This window comes from Centruroides sculpturatus, unplaced genomic scaffold (assembly GCF_000671375.1).
Source record: "Centruroides sculpturatus isolate CEXI.00-Female unplaced genomic scaffold, Cexi_2.0 scaffold1546, whole genome shotgun sequence".
NCBI classification, from domain to species: Eukaryota; Metazoa; Arthropoda; class Arachnida; order Scorpiones; family Buthidae; genus Centruroides; species Centruroides sculpturatus.
In genome coordinates this window covers 136,592-150,781 of record NW_019385760.1, presented here as the reverse complement: position 1 = coordinate 150,781, position 14,190 = coordinate 136,592, and the positions used below count along the sequence as shown (strand labels likewise).

Below are 14,190 nucleotides of genomic sequence, written 5' to 3'. Positions count from 1 at the left end.
TACAAAATTTAAGTATTCAAAATGATTCCAGAAACACATAACTCAAACTGTATTAGTTGAAGTCTGCGGTAGCATAATTGGTATAGAATGTTGTGGATGACAAGATCGGTCCAGAGCATTCCATGCAGATGCATTGCTAATTATGCTACCAGGACCTCTGTTCACTCTTCATTTTAGATTAATTAATTCTAAACTTAGTAATCAAATTATGATTAATAAACTCAATATAAGATTGCAACTTAATCATATAACTTTAGTCTGTATTACATATAGTAAATGAATATGTACAAGCAAACAATCGGAATAGTTAATTGTCATAAAGTAAAGATTGATTTTGCTCAACCACTAACCACACCCCATCCAAAGAGATATGTGCGGATGGATGTTGAAAGTGTTTGTCTGCTATGTTGGACCTTGGATCCTACACATTTGAGATATTAAGAGGATGTTAGGAACATGTTTAGAGAGACTAATAGGAATGTATGTTATGAACTTGCCTAGAACTGCAATCTTTTTGTTCTGCTTGCTTACAGACATTTTAAGTTTAAAGTTATAATTTTCACATTTTTGCATTTAAATTGGTAATGTCGTACCAATTTGCATGTGCATGATTCAAATTGTTTTAAATCTTTAAATTACATTTGTGTTTGATTGCTTAATATTGTTCTGTTTGTTATTGATTAATGCTATATGTAATGGTGATTGTTTAAAACAGATGATAATGTTTGTATCAGTTGACATATTTCTTTATTTCTTTTTCTAGTTTCAGGTATATTTGTCTGTATTTTCTTTTCATATAAACAGTTTATGAAGAACTAAACTTTTTACTAGCTTGATTTTTGAGTTTTTCATAAATGCATTTCAAATATTTCTACATATATTTAACAGAAATTTATAATACTAGAATTCTGTGATTCGGATGTTAGTATTCATGCATCATTGCTATTTGGAATTCAGATGTATAATGAGTTTGGATACTTGTATCTAGTTGTATTAGTAAATTCTATGTATATATTATTTAGTAGTTATAATGTTGATTAGATATTTATGTTTCAGTTTTTAATTACAAGTAGAAACACAACTGAGTAAACTATATTGTCTTTTGATTGACAGCTGATAATAAGCTGTAAAGGCATCAATCTATCATTCTGACAGATCCGAGTTTGAATTTGTTTCAAAATCTCAAATTTTCATGAATAATTTACTTACAAGTGGAGGTTCATATTTTTGGGTATCCAATTACAATGAAACTTGGTGAGTGTGTAGTGCTTAATACAAGAAACTTCTTGTCCAAATGATAAGATCCACTTTTTATACACTTCTGAAAATTCAGTGTTTAGCTTATAAAGTTTTGGATTAAGCTATGTTTTGAAAGAAGTGATAGTTAAATGATCAATATGCTAGGCATTTGAGCAATGGGATGTGGGTTTGAAATTTCACAATGTTACTGTTTCTTTTATGTATAACATAATTAGTTTATTGTTTTACCATATAAATATATTATTAGCTAACATATTATTATATTAAACAAAGAGCTGATAGAAAATGTAACTGTCCAGTCTCAAAAGGTAATTAAGAGATTTGAACATTTGTTAGTTGCTATTGCATTTAAGAGAAAATATTTCTGTACTATAAAGGTAATTTATTGAAGAAACAAAGACACAGCTTTGTTCTTGCACAGTGCCAAAACTAAGTGCTAAAAGATGGAAATGTACATACCAGTCTTTAGTACACCAAAAAAAAAAATTTAAACACCTTTTATACAAATCACAGAAACAGTTGTTTATTTTCATACTGCATGGAGGATAGTCTGAAAATTATGGGAAAGTTATGGGAAAAGATGCATTACAAGAATGAATATTTGTGTTGTCTCTCTTTCATAAATGAGACCCTCTATTGTAAGAATACTAAATGAACAACACTACTTAACATGTCTAACAAAAAGCCTTAATTAAATTCCACTGAGAATTTAATTCAAAGTTAAAACTTTTGGAGTAACATTTTTGATCTACGAAGGAAGATCTTCAGGTCTGTATATTTGATGGTGGAATGATTGAATAAACAATACAATACTGCAAACCAAACTGTTGTTATCAAATCACATTTGAAATTTGTGTGTGGACTTTGTTACCATTTGTAATTCTCATTGTTTAAGATACTTTAATTTGTTGTCACACTCAATTCAGTTCTAATTCAGAAGCAAACAAGTAGTGGTGCTAAGTTGAGGTGTGATTATATACATTAAAGTGAAACAAAATTCCTGAGAGAGATTTATCAACTCTTTAATTAAAATTTGGTTTTTGAATAAAATTTTAATGAATTTTTAAATAGTTTGTTGCTTTCGTAAGTAAAAATATAAAAATATAATTTTATTTGTTTTTTAAATAGATCGATAAGACATTCGCTGATGATAAGTCATTATCATCAGACATTAAATCTTTTCCTTTGAAAAGCTTGGATGAAAATTGCGAAGAAGAATCTTTTGATATAGAAAATGAGGAAGCTATTCTCAATGACAATAAGTATGAAGATGATGAAATGTAAGTATCGTCATTATTATAATGATTTATACAGTAATTATTTGTTATAAAATGTATAACATGGTTTAATCCCAGGGAATAAACCATGTTGATAAGTCATCTGAAGCTAGATGGAATAGCAATAACTTAAAAGTCATTATATTTAATAGCAGTTTAATCTAAAAACTGATTATATTTAACATATTAATATGTTGAAATTCAGCATATTATGTGGTGGTGTGGAGGACAAGAAAAAGATGACAAAGAAGTAACTATAAATTAAACAGGATTTTTATTTAACTACAGTTACGTGGTCCTTCGTACACCTGGTTCGTTTACACTAAACACACTTGATCCCAAACTATAGTACGCACACAAGTTCAAAGCCGTCCAACAAAATTCTATATGCTTTCACGGACAGGAGACACGTGCTCGCGACAATGCAAAATTATGGTTTGAAATACTACAACTAACTTAAATCTACCTTAATCTAGCTTATATGCTAAGGAAGAAGAGGGAAGAAATTAAGAGATACGAAGAGAAGAGACAAGTATAAAGGACAGATTTGTGGGGGTACCCGGGTAAACTTGGGAGTCTCCGATCTTCTCTATATTGGTACTTGAATTAACCCAATTTCCTTCCTCTTGATTCCGTCTCTTGAGGATTTGAGAGCGTTTTTCTTGAGGTCTTAATCTGGGTGTCTTTCTAATTTTCGTCCGTTCGCCTACAACTTCCAAGCCTTCTCCGTTTGTCCCACTAGGTGACAAACCTTTAGCTTGCTGTTTCCAACGTCTGTACCCCTCGGACGCTGACCCGAAAGTGTCTTGTTCGTTTTTACTCATGGCCTCAGGGCTTCTTAATGTCCCCTTTTGTCTTTTCCCTTTGTCCTTGGACAAAGGTCCCCCACCCATAGAAAAAGAATAGGTTAGAAAGTTCTAGAAACAGACGTTAAAGACAAATTAATTTAGTAGAAATAAAACTTATATCTACCCCTATGTACAAAGACATGGCGTACCGCCACAATTAAAAGAGAATGTTTGCATAGATTATTAAGTAAGTGTGTGATTATTCACAATGTATTCAGTCCACATTTCTTTAGATGATTGAGCCTATACTGTGTGTATGTAATTTGGAATTTTTCCATTAAATTCGATCATTGCACTAATGTATAATATGAAACCGACTGATTTTACAATACAAACGACTATAGAATTCGTCAATTAAAATACAACATGATTAGAAAGATGAGTGATGTAGGCATTGTTACCATATTGGTTATGTTATATTCTGGAAATTTTAAAATTTATTCATTAATTAGGAATATGAAAATCTGAGATTTCGGTCAGTTTGAAAAATGCACTCACATGCAAAACCTATTGTCATTATAAAACTATTAATGTTAGATTAATTTATTACTATAATTATTATTGTTATAACTTGAATACAAATTATCAATTATTTTCAATTTTTGTAAAGGTGTGTTATATCGCCGTTGACAAAGCAACATGTGGACTCGTTACTTTGCGACAAAAACGGAATAGAAATATCTTTTGATGGAAATTTTGGCACCGTTAATTTGGGTGACAAGAAATGTTTAACAGTTTCCATCGGGTAAGTGTATTGAAATTTGGAAAAATGTCTTGATTTCGTATATTTTATTGCAGTAACACTGAAAATTGATTGTGTTTTACAGTAATACAAGTTCCTTGCCTTGTGTATTGCTAATGTGCAAGCCGAATGAAAATTATCAGGGAGCTACACAGTTTAATGTTGACAAAAACCCCAATTATCCAATATTAATTCCTCCAAATGAATCCTTTGATGTAAATGTAACTTGCATCGCAAGGTTAGTTTACTTATTAAATATATTATGGCAATTGATTTACAAATCATTGGTGTTATTAATAAGATTATTAAATACCTGAAATGAAAGCTTAATAATAATAAATTGTTTTCTATAGTCAACTAGGTCGGAGTGAACAGCTTCTGTTTTTTCAATTTGAAGGATTTACCATAGAAAGAATTCTAGAAGTGAAAGTTGAAGATGCAAATCAGCAGTTGCCTTTGTCCAATGCAACTCTTATACCTAGACACTTGTTTGGTAATAGATCAAAAAACTATAGAGAAGCATCAGGTTCTCTGATACCAGGAGAGAGACCTTGCAGGTTTGTAATATTGTCTAACTTTTACACGAGATTTTGATTAGCATTTGACGTTAATCGCTGCGCTTAACTTTAATAGGGTTAAAAGTCGATTCTCTCGAAGACTGCAGACATTTGCCATTCCGGAAGAATTGCAGAGCATTGCTTTGGAAGGAAAACACATCGTGCATAGTGTCCCTGTTCTCACAGAGGTTTGTTACGAAAATATATTGTACATTATGTAATCATATTTAACTTTAATTTATTTGTGATTAATTGATTTTATTTAAAAAATTAGGAGTTATCTGTAACAAATTACAAAGAGAAATTTCACACTCTGCTTTACCTTGAAGAAATACAAATGAATATTGACATGAAAGGCTTTAGTATGGATCAGGTATGATGTTGTTTGATAAATAGTAACACCAGTTTTAAAATTGATTTTGGAAATAACAGTTTTTGGGCATCTTTAGATTTGTTTTCAACCTTGCGAAGACTATTTAACATTAGAGGTACAGGGACTGGCAGAAAACAGGCCCACGCTATTCGTAGGTGACAGAATTACAGCCAGTGACCCAGTAGAGAAATCGAACCCCGTATACGAAGGATTTATTCACAAGGTATGTGTTATTGTATCAAAAACCTATAAGGAATTTGTGTATTAGAATTCAAAAACTAATATCTTGATATGGAACCAAAGAAGACTGTTTTTGTTAGCATTATTATTTTTAAAAGATTTTGAGCTACATGGAATGTCACTTTAAATAAATTTTAAGCATATGTTTAAATAAATATATATTAATTATATATAGAATTTGGTACCATACTATAATTTTTGTTTTTAATATATTTTATATAAAATAAATAAACTTAAAAGTGATATGAGATTTGTCTATTTCAGATTGATAAAAAAAAGATATTTGTGAAATTCAATAGCATTTTTCATAGTAAATATAACGGAGAAAGTTATGATGTAGAATTTCATTATAACAGGTAAGATTTTTAGATTATTATTATTATTATTATTATGTGTTAATGTACTAATGGTAGTTGGTTAAGCAGAAATGCCGTTAGTTGCGTATTTTAAGTAATATGCATGTGTGGTAGAATCTGAGATTTGCATAATTTGATCCCGACACATTGGACTCTGTCCATTACTAGACATTTTCCTTAGTACAGGTCTGATCAGACCTATACTGGGCATGAAAATGAGGCTTATTAGTGCCTTTACGCAGAAAGACTAATGTGACTGGAGAGTTGGGAAATCTTTGATGCCTCGTCAGGGCTAACACCATTGAGTCTCGTTGACCCAGAAGCTCTGACGGCGAGGTTTGTTTTATAAGTAGGTCACACGAGCTGCTGCGTGCACAGGTGATTGGATTTGGAATAGAGACCGTGAGACAACGGGTTGGAAGTGAATCATTCAGATTCTAATTAAACCAACAAATAACTTTATTTGAAAAAAAGGATATGATACACATTATATCGGAACAACTATACAGATATGATCTCGAGAGAGAGAGTTTACATTTGAGTGCTTGGGGTGATAAATACCTTGAAGAGGAGTTGGAGATTGGATGCTTGCTGGTCGAAAAGGAGAAAGTTCCAGATGATAGTTGTTAGTCTTAGTTCAGAGGTCAACGGTTGATAGTATGATTGCAGAGCGAGAAGGATGACTTACCCATAGAGATACTTAAAATGATATATCCAATGAATGTATTTAAATGTATCTGAAATTTAAGGCACAGGGAAAACGAGTGGCCAGTTGCGGAACTAGCAAAGACTACGATAGTTGGTAGCTAGTTGTTATATTGAAACAATGAAATTGGGACAGCAGATCACAAGATCGTGTGAAAGCGTCTTTATTCACGCTGAGAACTTAAAAGAAGATATGCTCCCAGGTGTGAAAGTTGACAAATAGTTGACAAAGTTGATGTTACAATGTTAAATTGTTTATGTTGAAGTTGGGATTCCCAGAATAAAATAATAGGAATTAAAAAATAGTGTGTTAATATTAGTTGTATAATGAATTATTCTTTATTTCAGAATGATCATGAGAAGATATCATCACGCTATTGAAGAGGCATTAAACCTTCCTGAAAATGGTGAGTGATATATTACATTGGGGAAGGGAATTGGGAAGATCTATCTTATTATAATCGTTATTGATATTTCTTTTTTAGTTCTCTTTCCAAGTAAAATAGTCTGTAAAACACCTCAAGTTCATCTTTTAGAAACTGAGGCATCAACACCTGCAACTTCTTGTACACAGAAAGGAGAATTGGAAAAGAAGGAATATAAAAATATAAATTCCATTCATCGTAACGGTAACATCACATTCTGCTGTCCCGTGGTAAAGATGGAAGTCCAGTTGCCAAATAACAGAAAGTCGGTGACAATTAAGTGGCATAACAAGTCTCTGAACGATCGACAGAAAATTGCAGTGAAAAGAGTGTTGGACGGAACTTGCCGACCCATGCCTTACGTTATATTTGGACCTCCGGGAACGGGTAAAACAAAGACTGTTGTAGAATGTATTGTTCAAATATTCAGCCGTGTGAAGTCTAGTAGAATTTTAGTCTGTACTCCGTCAAATAGTGCTGCAGATGTAATCGTAAGTGAAAGATTAATTTCAAAAAGTAAAATTTATATCCAAAACTTTTATGTAATCTCTTTTCTACACGTTAAAATATTAGGTACAACGTCTGGTGGAAAGTAAGTTATTCGCTGAAGCCGACCTCGTTAGACTCAATGCCTTCCATAATTCCAAAAAGGTTTGTTGTTATATCATTTGAATAACGATGATGCCATAGCGTGTCTCTGTAATGACGACGATTACTTTCAGGTTATGCCAGACGACGTTAAGCCATTCTGTAAAGACGTAGACAAAATGTCTTTGATTTCTAGTCATCGTATTATCGTTTGTACTTGTGTAACTGCTGGAAAATTTTATAGTCTAGGTTTGACAGTAGACCATTTCACTCATTTGTTTTTAGATGAGGTAATTAGAGTTTTGAATTTCTTATTTAATAACACTGTTTATTTCAATGAATGTAAGAGTAAGTGTTTTCTGTTTGCATAAAATGAGTTTACTCATTGTTTATTTTCTTATTTGTAGGCCGGACAGGCTACCGAACCAGAATCGATGTTAGCGATTGAATTAGTTGCAACAGGCAACGGACAGGTAACCATTTTTTTTCTACGATACATGAAATCAAATTTGGGATCCCTTAGTGTTTCTTTATCACACATATTGGAAGGCCCACAATGAGAAAGTCATATTTTTGTAATTTTCTAGGTTGTCCTAGCTGGAGATCCTCAACAGCTCGGACCGGTCGTACACTCCTACAACTCTAAAGAAAATGGACTTAAGGTTTCATTTCTAGAAAGGATAATGGCTCTGCCTCTGTATCAGAGAAATCCAGAAAAGTATCGACAAGGAAACTATAATCCATTACTAGTACGATAATTACTTTCATAATCACATCTTGAATTAGAAAAGTACCAAAGGCTCACATTTATAACTTTTTACTTTTGTTTTTATAGATAACTAAACTAGTAGAAAATTATAGATCCCATTCTTGCATTATTTCGTTATCATCGCAAATTTTCTACGACTCCGAACTCGTCTGTTCTGCCCCCAAAAGTTTACGGGACACGTTTTGCAAGTGGGAAGGATTACCAAACAGGTCGTTTCCTATGATATTCTGTGGAGTCAGGGTAAGTCGAAGTTGTCATTAAAAATTATTTTATATTCAGAATTTTAAAAGTTTATGTATGAATAGGGTGAAAATCTTTGGGATAGCGACAGTCCTTCTTGGTTTAATCTGTACGAGGTCCAGCAAATAATTAAATATTTAAAAAGTTTATATGCTTTGGGAATTTCGCCCAATGACATTGGTATCATCACTCCATATCGCAAACAGGTAGGTTGGAGAATAATTTAAAGAGATATAATCCTACGGTAGTATGATAAGAAAAATTACATTTAAATTTCCCATATAAGAATGATTTTTAAATGTTATCTAATGGAAATTTTAACTTGATGATGAGATCAATATGATCTTTTTATGGGGTAGTCATACTTGGATGAAAAGAAATTGTTATAAAAAAGCATTGTGTCTGCTGGAGCAAAATAGCAGAACAAAACAGTTTCTATAGTGTTGAAAGCAAGATAAAAATTTTTTATTTATAAATACAAACCTGTTCTAGTTATTGTATGAAGAAATTTGCATAAAATATTTTAATTCTACATTATTTTAGGTGGGGAAAATCAAACATATGATAAACATGAATCGAATTGAAATGTGCCAAGTGGGTTCTGTAGAAGAATTTCAAGGCCAGGAGAGATTGGTTATAATTATTTCTACGGTAATTGTTGTTCTTCGTTTGTTTAATTTTAATGTCGATAGTCCTTTTCTCACAAATTAATTTTTAACACCACAGGTTCGAAGTTCTAAAGATCAGCTGAATGCCAGACGCAACTTAGGTTTCCTGACCGATCCGAAAAGGTTTAATGTCGCAATTACCAGAGCACAAGCCCTGCTCATTGTGATTGGAGATCCATATCTCTTGTGTCACGTAAGTAATTTTTTTAGTTTATTTGTCGACTTTGCTTCTAAACTGTAACAATTATTCGTTTGCATTGTTAGGATAAACACTGGAGGAAATTAATCAGTTATTGTTTGGATCAGAAATCGTACTGCGGATCGGCAATCTCCCTGGCAAAAATACAAGATTTGTCTTCAGAAGAATAATGAACTGTAGAACCATAGTGTTTTAATGCTCATTCTAGATGTACAGTTTTATCTGTAAATAATGATTTTAGTTTACCTCTTGTATAATATGCATATGTAAAATTTTGTAAAAATCATGTAAACAAATGAACTGAATGAGTATGTATTTTTAATACATTTATACGGATTTAGCGGTAAAATATAAATTTGTTTTTTACCTGTAACGAGGTGATTACAGGCAATATATGATTTGGATACAATTAGGTGATACGACATTTACCTTTAGAAGAATAATGAACTGTAGACTATAGTGTTTTAATATTGCTCATTCTAGATGTACAGTGTTATCTGTAAATAATGATTATAGTTTACCTCTTGTATAATGTGCATATGTAAAATTTTGTAAAAATCATGTAAACAAATGAACTGAATGAGTATGTATTTTTAATACATTTATATGTATTGATCAGTGAAATATAAATTTGTTTTATATCTTTAATGAGGTGATTAATGTAAAATCTTTCTAATATTTTAGCATAAAAGTAAACATAAAATTAACATTTTACCATAAACAAAACATATTTATAAAGAATAATAATGCAAGGCAGTAAGCCATAAAATCAAAATATTATTTCTGTACATGGACAACGAAAGTGTTTAAATGTGTTCTGATAAGTAAGTATTGTCAGACCTGTAGAGCATGTGGTCTGATAACGATGCGTTTGGTTCTATTTTTTACTGTTTCATCCAATCAACAAAACAATACTGAATGCTTGGTTGCGTAAATAAAAGTTAGGTAGAATAAATGTTATGACAGTTCTTTTTAATTGAAATTTACACTTAACTTTCTTGACAACATTTAGAGGTGCATCTATTGGCAGACAATGTCTTTGGCGAGAAAATTGTTTCCAATGCTTTCATGTGTTGGTGAAAGTTAATTGACATAATTGGGATCTGAAAACAAGTGCATTTTGTTAGCAGAAGCAAGACAGTTTGAAGACAAATGTCTTGGTGCACGGTATCCAGTGATGGAGTTTATGGACCATTTTTCCTTGAAAAAAGTTACTGAACATACTGGACTCATTTTGTATTTTTCGATCAGAAGCAATGAAGCTCAATGTGTTTTCTAGCAATACGAAACATCGCCACACTGGGATTACTCGTCAGCAAATCTTAGATAGGATACCCAATTGATGAAAAGTTGAAATGCTTCTATTCTTTGGCATCATCTCTGGATTTTCTGGAGGGGATACTTAAAGGAACAGGATGTATTCAAAGAAAGTTACTGACATTGCAGAATTGAAACCTCAGATAGGAGAGAGAAAATAATGCTTTCATATAAAGTTATGCTTGAAAAACTTGCAAGAAATCAATTGCAGATTGGATATTTTGTGTGCTACTGAAGGTGCCCACCAGAAAGTTTACTAAATTTTGTTGGGTGCTCACGGCTTTGTGACAAAAGAATTCTTTGAGTTGCTACATTCACTCAAAAATTATTTTCTTAATCTGTTGTTATTCGTTTAACTAAAAATGCTAATCTGACAATAAATTATAGATATGCTGCTATACATGGTGTTTCATTGGTGTCATTCAGTAGTTTTTTACTGGAAACGATTAGAGTTAGGAAGGACTAATGATCAAGTTTATAGAGCAGGCAGGGGGGCAATTTTTGGTGACTTCAGATGACCTTGAAAATCAGCAGTTTTTGAGATTCAAAAGATAATATGGTTTGTTTAAATTAATATGGTATGCAGCAAAATAAATACTGGGTACCTTTTATAATTTTCTTAAACCTAATGATGCTTAGATATCAGTCAATTTTGTATAAAAAAATGATTTCCCTTTTTCCTGAATGTTGCTATGCTGGAAACTAAGTTTATCAGTTTATCAAAACTCTTTACAAGACAGAAAAATCAAGCAATGAGTTGCTTAACTTTCCCAGCAATATTTAAAACTGCGTGTGTTGCCCCATCTTTTAAAATATTAATAACATTATCTTTTAAACTATTATAAAATTTGCAAATCCTATATTTTGATGGTAGGAATGGGTTTTATAAAAAAAATCGTAAATGCTAATGAGTAAAATCTTCATTAAGACCAACCGACCATACTCGAGATATGATACACAACCTCCTTTTATCTCTCCACCATTAACTAACAAAAATTTAATAGCATCAATTCCCCTAATAAACGAACATCCATGCATAATTTCAGAAATTTTCGACAAAAAGCACAGGAGTTATTAAGCTTCAAACAGGGCGATCAAAATCATGCCCATCACAAACTAACATCTATAGATTAAAAAAATCAGTATTTTTTTCTTTCTATATTACTAAGTATGAAAGGTGAAAAGAAAGGTTTTGTTTCTATGTTTAAAAAACAAATCTTGAATGACGTGTTTTCTTTTCACTGCATAATCCATCAAGAGGTACTTTTTTAGCAAACTTTTCCGAAGGAAATAACATTAGTTATGGACCTGGTTGCATAAATTGTGAACAAAATAATGGCATGACAACTATATCATTGGCAATTTTGTGAACTTCTTAACCAAAGTGAACAGCCAATATTCTGATCTTCTTTTACAGAATAAAGTAAGGTGGCTTTCCAGAGGAGCAGTGTTAATGCCATTTGCTACTTGCATTAAGGAAAAAATTATTTTTAAAGCAGAAAGATCTTGAATACGTTGAGCTCAATAATCACGACTGGTTACAAAAATTTTATTTTATGGTGGACGTGACCTCACATTTAAACACACTACAAGAAACTGCAAGGTAAAGCCCTGGTCACACTATGCGATTTCTAGCCGCGCAGGCGACTGCAACTGCAACAAGCGCGAGTCGCGCACGTCTTCTCGTGGTCACACATTGTTCGTTGACGTTGCAACTCGGAAACACGTGACCCTATAATAAACCAATAAAATTACAGTAGCTTGTTTTTGACTACTTTCGTGAGTTTGCCGATATTTTTCGTTCTACTTCAGAGTATATACGGAATTTTAGCCACTTTTCTTATTAAAATAGCAAGCAGTTCCTTTTCTGGAATGAATAAAAGAAAAAAGGCGATTATTTTAATAGACCTGGCGAAAATACATGAAAAGATAAAATCTTCGATAAAACGAAGAATTGAAATCCCACAGGTATTCGTGAGCCTGAATAAGCTCGATCAATCTCGATTCTGTAAAAGTATTAATCCTCTGACTATCCGCCATGATGATGAACTATTTTCAATGTTGTCACTGTATGACGTGGCATAAAGGCGTTTGTTGATTGGATGCGCGTTTGCAATCGTCGCGAGTAGAACAAACTTTTTGTTTCTAGTTGCGATTGCAGTCGCGCCGGTTTTCGAGGGGGGATTACTAGTTAACGGGAACAGCCGTCGCGGTTGCAGTCGCCTGCGCGGCTGGAAATCGCATAGTGTGACCAGGGCTTAAGGGAAATACAGCTTCTGATTCAATGTCACGGTGAATTTATCGATACTTGGCATATAATTTCATCACCACTTTTTATTCATATAGATACGCGTTTCGGGTTTTCGCCTCTCTTCAGTCTGTTACTTAGATAGCTTGTATCTTGTGTATACAGTATCTATCAGGCACCTTCCGTACTTCCCACTCCCCTCTCGACTTGACGGCCTCCCCGTCATGCCTCGTAACTTGTAACGTCTCACTCTCCGAGTGCCGCACACAGCCTCGCCTGCGACTGTATAAACCAGTATTTCTGAACGGGGGCGATATCGCCCCCATGTGGGCGTTTTTCCATGTTGAGGGGGCGATTAGTAACAATTTATATTTTGGGGGCGAAAAACAATTTTCTGGGCGATATAGTAAAACATTATATTAAGAATAATTAGATATTGTGAATTTGTCTCTTNTTTTTCCATGTTGAGGGGGCGATTAGTAACAATTTATATTTTGGGGGCGAAAAACAATTTTCTGGGCGATATAGTAAAACATTATATTAAGAATAATTAGATATTGTGAATTTGTCTCTTTAATCCGATTTTCAGTTCGGTAGACTATCATATGCAGCATTCAGGTTATGAACTTCCTTTATTGATTTGTCATTTGTAGTTGAAGTGTTTTTTAAATGGCTGTATTTGTATTCTTTTCAACGTTACCAATTATACACCGAGGTTTTTAGAAAACAGAATCTGAGTTTGTACTGAAGAGGGACTTAAATTACAATTGAGTCCGAAATGCATATGACAAATCAATAAAGGAAGTTCATAACCTGAATGCTGTATATGATAGTCTACCGAACTGAAAATCGGATTAAAGAGACAAATTCACAACGAAAATNACAGTTTGTACTGAAGAGGGACTTAAATTACAATTGAGTCCGAAATGCATATGACAAATCAATAAAGGAAGTTCATAACCTGAATGCTGTATATGATAGTCTACCGAACTGAAAATCGGATTAAAGAGACAAATTCACAACGAAAATAGCAGCAGCCATAAGTGATTTTCTGAAATAATTAGATATTTTATTCGTTATATCGTACAATAATTAAACAAATAATTATCATTATACAGTCGACCCCCTATAAGACAGTAGATACGTTCCATTCTTTAGGAATCCAATTTCTTACGAGTCCTTCCAATCACAGCCCGACACGTGTCAAGTTTACGGATTACGGCTGTTTGCAGGGCCGGCCATTTGCGGGGTGCGGCGGATGCTACGCACCGGGGCCCCGCAATTGAGGGGGCCCCAACATTATCAAGAACTAAAATAATGTACTCTTGCACACGAAAACTTGACAATATTCCTATCGTTGTCAGTATGACGAAAAGTA

At 33.0% G+C, this 14,190-nt stretch overlaps 1 protein-coding gene across 6 annotated transcripts in view; it reads left to right on the top strand.

Annotated features, from left to right (window-relative positions):
* LOC111641857 (RNA helicase Mov10l1-like) overlaps positions 1 to 14,190 on the top strand; it is a 32,545-nt gene that overhangs the window by 13,907 nt on the left and 4,448 nt on the right. For 4 of the 6 annotated variants that reach the window (XM_023388099.1, XM_023388102.1, XM_023388104.1 and 1 more), the window contains exons 2-20: positions 2,389 to 2,540; positions 3,996 to 4,130; positions 4,213 to 4,365; positions 4,481 to 4,684; positions 4,761 to 4,872; positions 4,959 to 5,057; positions 5,134 to 5,280; positions 5,562 to 5,653; positions 6,707 to 6,765; positions 6,844 to 7,274; positions 7,357 to 7,434; positions 7,506 to 7,661; positions 7,779 to 7,844; positions 7,959 to 8,120; positions 8,207 to 8,380; positions 8,446 to 8,586; positions 8,924 to 9,031; positions 9,107 to 9,241; positions 9,313 to 9,869. In XM_023388099.1, coding sequence (XP_023243867.1) covers positions 2,389 to 2,540; positions 3,996 to 4,130; positions 4,213 to 4,365; positions 4,481 to 4,684; positions 4,761 to 4,872; positions 4,959 to 5,057; positions 5,134 to 5,280; positions 5,562 to 5,653; positions 6,707 to 6,765; positions 6,844 to 7,274; positions 7,357 to 7,434; positions 7,506 to 7,661; positions 7,779 to 7,844; positions 7,959 to 8,120; positions 8,207 to 8,380; positions 8,446 to 8,586; positions 8,924 to 9,031; positions 9,107 to 9,241; positions 9,313 to 9,417 — 2,709 coding nt within the window. In that variant the 3' untranslated portion in view covers positions 9,418 to 9,869. Of the gene's footprint in view, positions 1 to 2,388; positions 2,541 to 3,995; positions 4,131 to 4,212; positions 4,366 to 4,480; positions 4,685 to 4,760; positions 4,873 to 4,958; positions 5,058 to 5,133; positions 5,281 to 5,561; positions 5,654 to 6,706; positions 6,766 to 6,843; positions 7,275 to 7,356; positions 7,435 to 7,505; positions 7,662 to 7,778; positions 7,845 to 7,958; positions 8,121 to 8,206; positions 8,381 to 8,445; positions 8,587 to 8,923; positions 9,032 to 9,106; positions 9,242 to 9,312; positions 9,870 to 14,190 lie in introns of those variants that run through there. The other 2 variants (XM_023388101.1, XM_023388100.1) reach the window with 2 other exon arrangements.